Source organism: Chelon labrosus (genome assembly GCF_963514085.1).
Source record: "Chelon labrosus genome assembly, chromosome: 2".
Taxonomy (NCBI): Eukaryota; Metazoa; Chordata; class Actinopteri; order Mugiliformes; family Mugilidae; genus Chelon; species Chelon labrosus.
This window is the reverse complement of record NC_140338.1, coordinates 25583743-25598702: the sequence shown is the minus strand read 5'-3', so window position 1 is coordinate 25598702 and position 14960 is coordinate 25583743. Positions and strand designations below refer to the sequence as shown.

Here is a 14960-nt window from a genome sequence, read left to right as displayed (position 1 = left end):
CACTTACTGTAGATCTCGAAATTTACAGATGTGTAACTATTATAAGCGACTGTCGTCCTGTTGCCTGTGACTGCTGTTACTGTTTCAGGGCAGCACTGACATTGGATGTGCAGACATATACTTCCATACGCAGTCTGCTTCCAATCAGTGCTGCCGTTTATACCCCAAACATTTAACTCTAAAATATTTTCTTAAGTCACTGTTTTACATTATTTGCACATTTCAAGTCCCCAAACATGTTCAACGTTTAATCTTCAATGTTTCAGACGAGGTTTAGGGTTACTCCAACCATAGAGTTGTGAGCCAGGTGTCAGTATTGGACCCTTAGCAGCACTTGTACCTTGATTATTAAAGTCTTTTCTTTATCCAGATTTACTGTATATGTCTAAAAAGCCCCTGACCACCCTAAACTAACCCAGTCTCATTTCATAGTGGTATATGTAACCAACTCATGTTTACAAGACACCCCTTGTATTAATTGTTGAACCACCTGCACAAGAAATAAACTTTGAAAAAAAAAAAAAAATCCCTTGACTTTCTCTTTTTAATGTTTCTGTCTTGGTCGATAACTTTACACTGATTTGTCACAACATCATTCTCGTCTGTTCAGTTCAACAATAAACAGGATAGTAGTTGGGTATAGAACCACAGGCACATACAGCTGATGCCAACACACAGAAGCAGTTGCAGAGGTGCTACACGGAGGTCAATGATTATAGTTAGCTCATGTAAGTCCAAGGAAGGTTAAACAGTAAACAGGACTCCAGTCACAAGTTTCCTACACATAGGCTACAGTGTAGTATACAGTGATGATTGCTCTATGGAGGTGACATCCAAGTGTAAGATTTGGTGATGCGTTGCTAGATGGTAACAGTGACAAGATCAGATTAACCAGAAACATTTCAGAGAGAGAGAGAGAGTAGCTGTAACGATCTATTTCTCAAAATCCCATACTAAAAGGCAGGAAAAGGGCATTCAATACAAGCTCTATATACCAACACAAATATACTATGAACTGTGCTTATATTTGACCTGTTAAAATCTATTATTGCTTTTTCCACCATATAACCCTTGATGGCATACAGGATGTCCCTCATCCATAAGAGACTTATTACTATACATTCAGTAGTGCACATGAGCCCATCTAGATCCTACCGTCAACTAAAATTAGTAGAAAATCGTTCTTGGTAACACCAGATCATAAAACTGTCATCTCCGAGGCAGAAAACGCCCATAGCTATTCTTCACATTTATAAGCCTGAAAATAATTAGTCAGATAAAACAAGTCTGTGCAATGCAAGGGTGTAGGCGATAGAAGAGAACTGATTGCTTAAATTACCCTGAAGGAAAGTGGCGTTCCTTCATTTCTAAATGTCTGACAGTGTACAAAACCCATTTCAGTGTTCCATGGAATCAGAGCAAAGCAAGGCTCACAAACTGAAGAGGTATTAGCAGAGATGAAGGCAGCGACGGCTCAAATACCAGTTCATGGCAGCAACCAAGTCATTCTACGCTCATCATTCACTCAGTCCGGGGTCCCATCAACATTAAAAATGCTTCACCATCTTTTTAAACCAACAATTCTACACTCACCTACCAGGTCATTAGACACACAAGCATACAAAATAGTGCAGGACTGTTAGGTTGGAAGGTTTTTCACTTGTGTACCTAATGTTTTGGCAAGTGAGTGTATATCGTATTCTGTAAATTATTTCAAGCTCACCGTTCAAAGAAAGCCTCAGAAAATAATTGAAAAGTTGTACCATGTTTTCTGAAAAACAAATATTAAACAAAGACAAAGGAAGACGTTTCAACACAGTGGCTTCTTTAGTTCTAAGCGACTGGTGGGGATTTAAGGTTTTTATTTGGAACATCTTTGGGTGTTGAAACTCACATGACTATGGTCTGTTAACAACACAACACTCGCCTGCAATTAGAAGCTGCTGTTCAGATTGACCTGAGCGCCTGATTATTCCACAGTCAGTGATACTGTAATGGCCAGTACCTCCAGACTCAAGACGTGAATGGGAACAAAACTGTCCGGGGGGCGGCTGTTAAGACTGCTCCAACTTTAAGTGAGTATTGTGTCAGTACAGACCCTAGTCAGTTAGTTTCAGGCGGCCATCACTCACATACGTGCCTAATAGAAACCCAAGTTCAGTACCCTAGAACTGAAAAAGCCACTTGGATGAGTGATGAAACATTTTCAAACACAACAAAGTCCTATTGCCTTAGTCTTAGCTTAGTTTTTTGTATACACCATGACCTGCCTGACATACAAGCTTTCTTATCAAAAAACAAAAACCTAACCCATTGCTTCTGAGTCCGTTTTCTTTCCATTATCACAGTTTTGGTTTGGATTTGGTCATGAACGCAACATTTTGTCTGTTATTCATAATTTACACTCTGCTTTTTGGTCCCTGTACCAGGGTCACTTCCCAGTGCCTGTAATTACTTACTACAACATACCCTTACTCTTATTGTGGATCACGATCAGCAGGCAACTACACTAACTTAATTATGTGGGAGCAGTAATGTTTCAAGTCCATCACAGAAAGCAGTAGCAGACACAGAAGGCCCATCATTATTTTCAGATGTCACCCACCACATGTATTAAAGATCCGGTGGAAGATATAGAGCGAGTGGTTCTGCATTCCTGGATTTTACAAGATGTAGTGCTGCTTCCTGTGATATGGTGTGACACTAGCCCAAGGCAGCAGAAGTCCAAGTGCTGATGGAAGGGGCCGCTCTCTTTGTTCTGAGGGGAGTGAGGAGAGTGGCTTTCTAGTTCAAATAGTTCAGCAGGGCAATGTGGCAACAAGGGAAGACAGCTCAGTTCAAAGTCTCATTGCTGTAGTTTCTTAAGGAGGTGGAAGGGGGTGGGTTGCCAATGTCTTGCTCTCATAGCAGGATCTTGACCCCTCCCTGTGGAGACTGGGCGTCCTGGGGGACCCTTCTCGGAGGAGCTGGTCCAAACTCTAACCGCTTCACTAAACTGAAAGACAAGATTCAGTACAGACACATATGAGAAAAACCTACACAACATTGCCAACATTTATTCACTAGTACGGTTAAAACTTTCAGTTCAATGTGAAACTAGCTGGTGGATAACCATAATTTTCTTGTTACTACCACCCACCTAAACTTTGTTGTCAACTGAAAACTACTTGGGAACATCTCAAAAAACATGAGAAACAGTCCAAGGTGCTGACCCGGTTTCCAAACTCCCCAGATCCCAAACTGATCTATTATCTGTGCTGGAATAAACACAACCCACAGAGTCCCCTCCTCTCAACCCAGGGGAGATTCTAGGGTCAGAGCTTTAGGGGTGCTGAGCACCCCCCACCAAAGACTGGAAAGACAACAATAAATGAGAGAACACATTGTCCTTTAATGTCAAACTACTGTGTCACAAAGCCATAATTTGGTTTAAAAAATAAAGAAAAGAAATTGCATTTAAATGAGAAGATGAGGTAGGAACAATCTTAGGCAGTATTAGTCTTAAAGTTTGGCTTTAACATCAACATATATGCACAAACCAAAAGCTTAATATAAACTGTGGACAGTGGTTGATTGACAACCTGCACTATTAGCTTACCAGAGAGAGAGAAACGTCAGCTAGTAAACTCCTACTGAACAATAACAACAACAGTAAAAGTTAGGGCCGTTGCTAATGACTGGAATGTGTTGGTGCTGAGTGATAAAGTAAATAGATCGTTTGGTAACTTATAGGAGCCACGCCCCTCAGGTGGTCAGCCAAACCTAAGCCTAAGGTGTGTGCGCGCTGCGTGAGGGAAGGAGCAGTAAACGAGAGAGGTGGATCGAACCACTTGGGGGGGGGGGGGGGGGGGGGGGTTAAAATATTAAGTTTAAACCACGTTTTCTTCGATTGTGCTATTTGTTTTGGCATCATATCATAGACAAACCATTTTAAAATAAAACAACCAATTTTTTTTTTTTCAACCCTTAGTTTTAGGGGTGCTGGGACAAAGTTTAGGGGTGCTTGAGCACCCCTAAAAACGGGCTAGTCACGCCCATGTCTCAACCCATAGGACTAACTACCAATGTCCTGGTGCCAGACACCACAGGACAACTGTTTTGGAAGCAGCAGGGAGACCCACACAATATTAGGCAGGTGGTTTTAATGTTGTGGCTGATTGGTGTATAATAAGTGTAGTCCCAGATTGCCCTTTCCTGGTGTGCATTATGCTTTCCAGCCCCCAACTCTGTTATGCTATGCTCACACTACAAGCATCAAAATTACAAAACAGCCAGCTACAGGATAGTCATTGTGAAATGTTGCTTAAGCCCTCGTCAACACAGTTGTGGTGAAGCAAACGCATCTTATTGGTGGGTCGGCATTAAACTGCAGCTTCATATCACTGATGTTGCTTTTTCACAGGTAATCTGAGAATGTCTTTAGTGAGCTCCCAGGAGGCAGCGTGGTAGATGACTCAGTAATTATTATTTTTTTCATTATTATATACAGGATCAAGAGCAAATATCAAGTGGACCAGGTTTGTTTTGGTTGATTATTGCTTCAGCTTTAGTGAGTCAATTCATATCCAGGCATTAGTACACACATTATTAAATCACTAGAACACAATGAGTCTGAAAGCACTTCTTGGAAGAGGTTCACACATACAGTAGCTCTGGGGAATGAAGACAACACAGTGCGGTATAGGTCTGTAAATACCAATCAGCATGACCACCATCGTTGTGAAGTAGGAAGTGGAATGTGAAGTAGAAACAAAAATTAACCCGACTGGCAAAAGAAAAGACACAGCGCTGACAAGCCTTGGGTGGCATTTTTACAGAGCAAGCCAGACTGCTGAGCACACAAGTACAAATGGCTCACACGTGCGTAGGCTACGTACGTAGGTTACGGTATCTATGTCCCGCAGTATCCTAAATGAGCCTTGAGCCTGCGATGCCGTTCTTTTCCTCACCTGTCGTACTGAGGAGGAGGGCTAAAACTGGTAGCCTGGACCTCAGAGCTCGCTTCTAAACCTGAAGGACTACCGGGGCCCGCTGGAAGTGCTGGTCTGGTGACAGACGTGTCGTACACAAAGTCTCGACAGGAGGCCAACTTTGACTCCAAATTCTAGCGGGGATTAAAAAAAACAAACAAACAAAACAATAGTCAGCTCACATGCAAAACACAAACTTGGTAGTTATTCTATTTGGTAAAAAGTAGTAATAATAATAATGATAAAGTCTCTTACTCCAACTTTTCTCAACAGCTCTCCTACAATGTTGAGTGCAGATATTCTAGCAGATGTAGTGAGTGGAGTGCCTGTTAGACCATCACCTAAAATAAACAGATACGAGCATAAGTACATAGTATATCTACTCATCAGTAGTTATCAGTACAGTAATAGTTTTTCTATTACCTCGTCGGATGCTGGAAGCTGGCGGTGTGGCGTATGAGCTGAGAGGTTTGGAGGGTGTGACCGGAATGGACGGGTTACCAGCTGAGGAGAGATCTGGACGATCTGTGTCTTTGCCTAGGCTGCTGGACGGCCGCCTCTCCTTCTGTCGCACAGCCAGCTCCTGGCGAAGGTCTACCACAAACCGGAGAAACAGATACAACTGCAAATCAGCATTTTCGAGGGGACACACATTGCACTGATAAATCTAAGCAGAACATTACATTCAATAGAGAACAAACGTAAAGTTGCAAAGATGTGAAAATGTCTACAAACCAGCAATCCATCGTACCATTGCTGACTTTCTGGACCATGCTGGTCAAATTTCCACTTTTAAAATAAATGTTCACTATAAATTGCATGTCTGCCAGTCAGTGAGGTGTCCTAAAACACCTTGTCACCCTCAAAGGATTAGTAGTTTAACAATAACTTTTTCCAACACAACCAAGATTACAGAAGAACAAACATGTGAAACAGTTTTCATCGTGGAGGGGTTAATTAAACAAAGCACACAAAGCATTATCCAAATCATTTCTAACTGCCTCTGTTGCCAATCAACATCCTCAGACACTGGGCAACCACAACATTACAGGTGAGGGTTAGACAGAAATAAACACAGGATTTGCTGAATTAAGCCAACTATCAAAAATCACTGAGTCAGGTGTAAAGAAACTTGAGAAGTCGCAGTGAGTGGATGTTTGTGTGTTTACCTCTAGCTTCGTCCTTGAGCCTCTGAACAGACTCAAGCAGGTTCTCTTTCTCATCCAGCTCGCTTTCGAGAAAAGCATTCCTCTCAATGACATGGTTCATCCGCTGCTCAAAATCCTCCAGAGACATGATGGTAGCCCTGGGACAAGCAGAGAGGATGAGTCGTTACAGAGCGCTGAAGTCAATGTGAAAATAATAACATAAGGACGTATTATACACTGACCTTTTGGTTCTCTCCAGGTCATCATTGGACTGCTCTAACTCTCTGATATACTTCTGCAAGTGATCTCTAACTGCTGTGGTCTGTGCCAGATCTTCCTCCAGGGTCGAGATGTGCCTCAAAGCGTCAGAATGCTGCACCTCAAATTTCTCCTGTAAACGGGAAAAACGATAAATTAACTGGAGCGCCCAATTATATTTTGTTGTGTTTTTTAGACTAAGACGCTACAAATCTTCTGAAAGTTTAGTGTCCGTAACAACCTTAGAGAGATCGAAGGTTTTTAGCACAATCCTGCATTCATTTCCTAAATTAACGTCCCCTTCCCGATGGACCACTGAGTGAAAATAGAAGTCAGCTGCTTTATTGCTAGGGAGCAATTATTCTCGTGGCGGCGTCTGTGACATGCTGAACTTGTGCTGGATAAAGCTGCCTCTGTGTGTGTGGCTGTGTCTGTCTGAGAGAGGGCACACTGACTTCATGTCACTAACTGGAGCACCACTGCTTGTCAAGCTCCGCGGGGACCGAGGCCTAAATATAATCAAGGTGCTCCACCTTTATGCTTTCCAGTTCCATACGAAGTCGGTTGTTGTCCAGCAGCAGTTCTTTGTTTCGACCCTCACACTGCTTCAGCTCCGTTTCCAGTTCTGCTTCATAGTCTCGACTCATCTGCTGGAATTCCTGCAGTTCTTCCTGAGCCTCCTCAGCCCTGGTGACAAAACAGTGTTTAACTCCAGCAACATAAAATCACAAATCCATGTATACAACTATATCAGAGAGTTATTATTTTCATTTCTAGTGGCTGGCAGACAGTAAGAAGAAAGTCTGTGCTTTATATTGTTACCTCTGCTGATGTCTTTCTGCCTGCTCCTTCCAGAAGCCAAGCTCCTCTTCTAGGGACGCAAACTTGTGCGATGTCGGCTCTACCATGTCTGCTGCTCTGAGTTAGTATGATGTATCCAGAAATTAGATATACTTAAATTATGTTTATTCTGGTTGTAACGGCACACCCTTACAATTCAAACCACAAAACCGTTAGCGAATGCTAACAATGTTAGCTTATATAAGGAACCGCCGCGGTGCACTATGTCCCTGTACACGAACGCCGAGAAATGTAAAACATACGTGCTTAGCGTTTAATCGTAGCAGTTTATAAACCGAATAATTACAGAGTAGCTACTTTTAAAGCTTACATCTGCGGGGTAGAGTGCACATACCCAGGCTAAGTTTTTAGCTAACTTCAGCTACTGTATGTAGCTTAGCGATTTAGATAATGTGTACTACATGCTAACCGCAGCCAAATACACTCACCTGAATAACGGGGAACAATTAAAACATGCTATAGCTAAGGTGGATGTATAATTAATGTAAGGCTATTTTTTCGAATATGTCTAACACACGTATTGTGACTTGCACAAACTAATCCCTGATTACGTTAACACGGCGGTAGATTCACCAACCAAATACAAACTACACATCGGTTCTCGGAGCCCATTGGTCAATGGGGATGATGTCAGGAAGAGGTTATCCAATCATATTATACAACGAACCTGTAGCGGAGGAAGGCGGAGCCAATGCAGTAATGTTTGGACATGCGCAATTGCTACAAATGATGGCTGTTTTTCCAGAGGTGTCAAACTACTAGGAGCATAATTTAATACAGTTTGTGTTTGCAACTCAAAACAACACTGCAACAAAATAAAGCCTCAGGGCACAAGATGAAGTCTCAAATAAATTAAACATTACACTTATGGTTTTTATTTCAAGGCATTTATATGTATTACATTGTATTGTACAGTAAATTCAAGATTAAGTAAGTAATCCTTACTTGAACATGTGTGCAATAAAATTTTTTCACATCCTCAAAATCTTATCTAATAATTATCTCGATGAACTGTTTAAGGAGACCCCATAATGATATAAATGAGAAGGGACTCTTTAATTATATAAGGGTCATTGCCCTAAAGAATAAGCATATGCCCTTCATGTAAAAGGAGGAGTTGTCATCCATTTCTTTGTCTGGAAAATTTAGGTCTCATTTTACTTGCAATGAGTTAATTACATAGCATATACTGTTGATAATTACACTTTTACAAAAAACACATGCTTTACAGCTCAGACAAAGCTGTTTCTGTTCACATAAAAAGTAGTGTTAATTTTATGCATACATTGGGTGGACACTACATCTTCTTATTACCTAAACTCATTCTATCCTGAAGGCTAGATGTAGAATTTGCACATGGAAATGCTTTCGATACTGAGTTCAGTCCAAAGAACTTACTTTGACTGGAAGGCAATTGAGATCCTGAGAAAAGTAGCGTGGCTAGAAATAGAACGGAAAAGTAAAAATTTCTGTGGACAGCAATACTGAAGTGTCCATATTTTTAAAATAAGACACTGTAGAGGTAAACCCACTGTCTGTGTGAAAGAGTACAGGCGCTTTTTTTCATGTGGATTACGCTGCTGTATGTAAGTCAATACATAAACCAGGAATTAAGATAAAAAATAAGAGCATGCGGTTTAGTCCTGGTTCTTCTTTTGCTTCACACTGGGGCTTATCCTCATCAAGTCAATCATTCAGAAACGAGACAACGTGACCTGAAGGAAACAAAATATGAAAAAGGTTAAATCTGCCACATATCAATTCATTGTCCACGTTAAAGAGCCTCCATCAGGCCAAATGTTTTATCTTACCTCGAATTATTCTTCAGCCTTTTTGGTTTCTTTATTGTCCTTAGGCGGACACATCTTCTTGCAGTCTAACACATCAGTCTTTACCTGACCCAGAGTTTGCAGAAGGCACATGGTGTCAAATCCCTCATCACCAGCCTCTTGCAACAACTCGAGCACCTGTTAATGAGATGTGTTGCTTATTTTTTGAAGCAAAAACAAGTGAATCTGCAATATTTCTGTTGAGACCCACCTGCAGACACTTAAATGACTTGAGTTCACTCCGGTTCTCATACAGGAACAGCAGGTACATACTGAGGTCATTGTATACGGGTGTAACCACACCCAAAGCACCAAATCCTGGCAGGATCTCATAAGGCCGGAGGAATCTGGAGCTCTGGCGTGCTGGTCCAAGAGCAGCATACACCACCAATGGAGCAAGAAGAACGTACACTGCCAGGTTGATATAGCTGAGCAGCCTGAAGACACCCACTGCTACAAGCTTACACTGAACAGCAGGTGGCACCAGGCTGTCGTTTTTCAGTACTCCTGTACGCAGGTCGCAAGGAAACTCATCTGTGAGAGAAGCCTGCAGGATGTAGTAGCCAAGGTAGAAGCAGGCCAGCAGGAGGATCAGCAGAGTCAAGCCTCTGCAAGCCAGGTATTTGACCACAAGGCTGTGAGAGAAGCGCTTGGTCTTCAGGTACTGTTCCACTAAAAGGTATTTAAAACAACCCTCGGCCAGGTCCAAAGCGCTGCCACACAAAAAGCAAAATGAGTTTCTGAAATATCATATCATGCTAAAAAATATACATATATAATTATTTGACAGCTAAATACACTGACACTTCAAGATTAATTTTGAATTTATCTCCTCCTATCTCCAGCAGGAGGGGCTTCAGCATTCATTGCTACCTGACACCATGTCCCACTTGGGGGTACTAAATGCACTCTATTATACACCGATCAGGCACCCCCACCCCACAGCAATGACACTCCTTGATGGCAGCAGCCATCCCCGGCAGGATGCAGCCTGACACACACACACACACACACACACACACACACAAACAGTTTAGGAACGACTCAAAAAACATGAAGAACAGCACAAGGTGTTGACCTGGCCTCCAAATTCACTAGATCCCAAACTGATCAAGTATTTGTGGGATGATCCACAGAGGCCCCTCCCCTCAATCCACAGGACCCAAAGGCCCCCACTAACAACATTCTGTTGCCAGACACCACAGGACACCCTCAGAAGGCCCATGTCCATTCTCTGATGAGTCACAACTGTTTTGGAGGAACAAGGGAGACCTACACTATATTAGGAAGGTGGTCATAATGTTATGCCTGATCGGTGTATAGGATAAGAGAGGCAGACCAACATTTTAAACATTATAACAAGAAACTGAGCTAAATGAAAGCTACTAAAGTAGTTATTGTGACACAATAGAAAAAACTACAGGAGCAAATGCGTGCGTACAACTTGTACCAGGTGTAACGGGGTGTTTACCTTGGGGTATCCTCTGATGCATCCTTGCTATCTAAGGATGCCACTTTCTTGGCCAGCTTGATTGCACGATTATAGAAGCGGTCCAGCTCCTCCATGATGAAGCTGAGGTCAGAGGAGAGGAGCGGAGCTGCTGTGAAACGCCACAACAAGGCAGGGATGTACATGAGGATGGCCAGTAAAAGCAGGATGTATGGAAAGAACTGAGAAAAGCAGAGAGAAGGAGAAAACAGAACAGAAGTACCTGTTAAAAAATAAATAAATAAACAAAGAAGAGGAAAAACTGTTGAGATTTCAGGATATTATTCATTGCAGTATACACTGGCCAAAATAAAAAAAAAACAAGAGTCACCACCTGGATTTAACTACGCAAATAGGTACGAGCCTCCTATTGGATAATTACTGCATGGGCGATTATCTTTCAGCTGGCAGCAAGTTATTTAACCCCAACTGATGCAATGAGTTGCTTCTCATTTCTTAAACAACCATGTCGAAAGACACATCCTATGATCGTATAAAATATGTTAGTCTGTTTGAGAAGGGTCAAATCACTGGCATGCATCAAGCAGAGAAAACATCTAAGGAGATTGAAGAAACTACTAAAATTGGGTTAAGAACTGTCCAACGCATTATTAAAAATTGGAAGGATAGTGGGGAACCATTGTCTTCGAAATGTGTTGTGTAATTGTAATTATGTATGTAATGTGACATTGCATGAGGCTTATTGAAACAATGCCACAGTGAATGTGTGCCGTAATCAAAGCTAAAGGCGGTCCAACTAAATATTAGAGTGTGTGACTTTCTTTTTGGCCAGGCACTGTACTATTAGCTTTATAAAATATACCATACTGAATGAAGCTGTCTTATAAATCAGAGATTGATAGCTGATGGTTAGTGTTGCACATTCATAGTTTGCATTAAGTAGTTTTTCAGCCAGATATAACAGGTCTGATAACTTGGGGACAGTAGTCACCTCAAGGACTAAATTTAGTAATAGACTAAAACAAAAGATATTATTGTTGCCTACAAAGAATCTTGTATGGAGCAGTGAAAATGCAAATACTTCTAGCTCCAGTGTAAAGATTTGATGACATGAATACTCCTTGAATAATGTAATATCTAATCCAAAAGCTATTTTGGAATTAGCGCCAAATTTTCACTATTTTATAGACAGAAAAAGGAATCAACAAAACAAACTTCAGATGATTAAACAATGAAACGTGTAATTTTTGTCTTTATGTGTTTTATGCACTTCCTGGCCAAGCCATTCAAGCAAACCTATCAATAATAATAGATGATTCTCCTTGAAGCATGTACCTTGTGTAGCCATAATGGTGAACTGTCAGCTTGTTGCTGCACTGCTGCCCAACAAAAAGAGTCCGCATACGCAGCCTGTCTCATGGAAAATGAAGAGGGAGCAAAGCAGCTGATCTGTGTACCTGGGTGAGAGGAATGAAGAGAATAAAAACACTACGAATCATCTCCATGCTTTCCTCCTCTGCACTCGTGCCCTAATTTGTGAGTTGTTTTCAGCAAACTTTGTGCCTATAATTATGCCACCCCCTATTATGGTGAGGATACAATAGATATTCAGTCATGCATATACACAAATGACCCAGATATTCAACAGGCAGGAATATTTTGGAGGGACTGTAAATTAGTCTGTCGTCTCAAAGGGTTAAGTTTGATTTCCAAAAACAAAGCTAAAAAGAGGCAACTTGATTCTTTTGAGTTTTCTCATGATAGTAAAACCTCACCAGTAATTTAGAACTGAAGAAGCTACTTGGATGTTAGCTTTGTTTTTGGATAACAGCCTGTTAGGAGAGTTGATAGGAGCCGGACAGGGGAGTTTTCTCCTATCATTTTCAATGTGCTACTCCCATCTTCCCCAACTCCTTTGTCACCTGCATCCACATCCCAAATTACTCTTTCATGAAATGTAGAAATTGTATACATGTTAACTTTTGCCAATGAATCCTTTGCCTGTTTGAACCTTGTAAAGACTTCGGTAAACATGAACGCTTTCCCTGATAATCTCATATCAAACTGACATTTTGAGGCACTTTTACCTTGTAAAGTATACTATATGATACTATCTGCTATAATAAACCTACCTTTAGGAGATTACTCGTTTTTTTCCTGTCTTTTTTTATTTTAAGGAAAAACACCCAGCTATCAACACTGAAACCTATAAATTTCCTTAACAGCGTTGATGTTTTTTTATCGGAGGAAGATAATGTTCTGCCTAATTACTAAAAAAAAACACATCTTTTTATAGTCTTTTCATATATTTTACAGTAATAATTTACTTGTTTCTTCACACTGCTGCACTGACATATAAATTCCCTGATTCAATAATGTGTATAAACATGTGCAATACCTGTGTTACACCCCCAATGATCTCTATGTGCAATTATGACTCAATGAGAGAATATTAGGCCCATAAATACTACTGGTCATATCTTTTCATACAGCGGGAACCTAGCTTTACCAACTTTTGCACTTTTGACATGTCAAATATAAATGATAATGAATGAAGGCTGAATCCTATTCTGTTATTAATGTGTTATAGTACACATACACCGTCCTGGCCTTCAGTAGAATAGAGCCATTGTTATTGTTAGTAACACTCTTCCTGCAATGACATGTCAAAAAGGGTAGTTAATCAATTAGAAATGAAGAAGGAACGTTAATGCATAATTTAAAAAAAAATGGATCTCACTATGTGTAAGTGCTACATTATGGTCAAGATCCATCAGTGCTGGCTCTTGACCATAATGTATTCCACACTCTGAAGGCTTGCAGAGTAATGGATCCATGCTGATTCAGTATCTGTCCTCTGGAGGCAACACTAATATGAACAGACTTTGAGCCTTATGGCTTGAGAGGATTACGCAGAGGCTGTTGGAGATTTAGTAAAACTGTTTATTTGTGTGATTTATTCTCCCACGTCCAAATAGCTCATATAAGCAGGAGTGTGTCAGTATGTGAAGCTTCCCATGCTCATATGTGCCCGAGGTTTCCATCATCATGATCATCATGATCAGCAGCAGCAACACCCTGGGTGATGGAGGGAGAAGGGTGGAGACTGAAACCACACCTTCTCCTGCATTTACACCTTTCTTATTCTTATAATAATATCCCACAGCTTCGCCCATCACTGCATGTGAGTTTCGATTTAACCGAGGCTAAGCTTGACTGGAGAGACATTATCCCACGTGAAACAGAAAGACATCCACCTCAGAGGATGCTCACACATTCAACAACTCACCCACTGACACCTCTTGAGCGAAAGCCAGCGAGATGAGGAACAAAGGCAGCCCCACTGCCAGAAACGTGACTATCTTGTCCACCGCCAACTCCAGACGCACGCCTTTGTACTTCGCATCCGTGGGGTCCTTTAACAAAAAGTCGGAAAAGACGTACTCCGTGGCTACGTGGGCAATCGCCATGTCTGCCGGGAACAAAAAGCCGATTTAATTGGACGGAGGAGTCAGTCTGTTTTCAATTAGCCGAAAAGTTAAAATTTGATTTAAATTAATCAGATGCCTCCTGAGGTGGAGCAATGTGAACAATAAACAATACACAGGCCAAAACGGTTGTTTACCCACCTCCGTTCAAAACAGAGCTGATGACTGGACCTGCTGTCCCGTTACTGAACCCCAGGCATCACTGTGGCGGGGTGGGGGGTCGGCTGTCTGCCAACCGCTAGGGGCGCTAATGTCCTGGTAAATGCACCTGCTAGACAATACACGGAGATATTTTCTAGTCTTAGATTAAACACTCTATAATTAGAAACTTTATTTTATTGGGCAACGAGAGGCGATTCAAGAAGGACTACTTCTAAAACATTTTTTTAATTAGTTAGTATAATTATTTTTAAATATAGTAGGCTACTGAATTATTACTGATGCATTAACATAGTAAACAGAACTTCGTGCCGTATAAATTGAGGTGGAGCACTGTTTTAATCTACAACAGATCTTATAATGTTATCATAGCTTCTGTTATTGTATGTTAATAAATTCATGATCTGAAAATTAGCCAAGTGGAGTGCGCTCATTTTAATAAACTATATTGTCACTGGGATATTGTGATAACAGGCTCTTCAAGCTCAGTAAGCTCCAACAAAGGTAGAAAAAGCAAGAAAAAAAGAAACTGACGGAGAATATCATTCTGTCGTTTTGATCCGAAAATATAAACGCTTCAATCAGTAAATAACACGTAATTTTCTTTCACTTCCACATTTTGTAGCCTACTAAAAATACAGGTTATAGGCTACACTCATTGGCCAAAACATTAGGTACTTTAGTGAAAATTAATGCCAGTCCTATACTAAATCCCTCTTCATGACTGTTTTAATGTTCAGTTTATGTTTATGTCAGAAAGGTGTTAATGATCAAATTGGGAGATGTAGTTTGTTGTG

General features: G+C 41.0%; 2 protein-coding genes across 3 annotated transcripts; both read right to left on the bottom strand.

Moving 5' to 3' along the window:
• Positions 1–2858: 2858 nt before the first annotated feature.
• LOC311501726 (nuclear distribution protein nudE homolog 1-B-like) lies at positions 2859–8121 on the bottom strand. 2 transcript variants are annotated; one of them, XM_084563709.1, is made up of 8 exons: positions 7199–8120; positions 6910–7063; positions 6361–6509; positions 6140–6276; positions 5394–5564; positions 5226–5311; positions 4950–5104; positions 2859–2995 (listed from the first exon to the last, which is right to left on the bottom strand). In XM_084563709.1, exons 1-8 carry the CDS (start codon positions 7282–7284, stop codon positions 2902–2904), a joined length of 1032 nt encoding a protein of 343 aa, XP_084419835.1. In that variant the 5' UTR covers positions 7285–8120; the 3' UTR covers positions 2859–2901. The 2 variants fall into 2 exon arrangements, 1 of the variants encoding a protein (XP_084419835.1); XR_014699525.1 differs by having other exon boundaries at positions 2954–2995; positions 4878–5104; positions 7199–8121.
• A 59-nt stretch (positions 8122–8180) lies between these two features.
• LOC311501719 (pannexin-1-like) lies at positions 8181–14086 on the bottom strand. The gene is made up of 5 exons (XM_084563697.1): positions 13806–14086; positions 11852–11973; positions 10538–10737; positions 9278–9779; positions 8181–9204 (listed from the first exon to the last, which is right to left on the bottom strand). The coding sequence occupies exons 1-5, from the start codon at positions 13984–13986 to the stop codon at positions 9055–9057; spliced, it is 1155 nt and encodes a 384-aa protein (XP_084419823.1). The 5' UTR covers positions 13987–14086; the 3' UTR covers positions 8181–9054.
• Between the last annotated feature and the right edge of the window lie 874 nt (positions 14087–14960).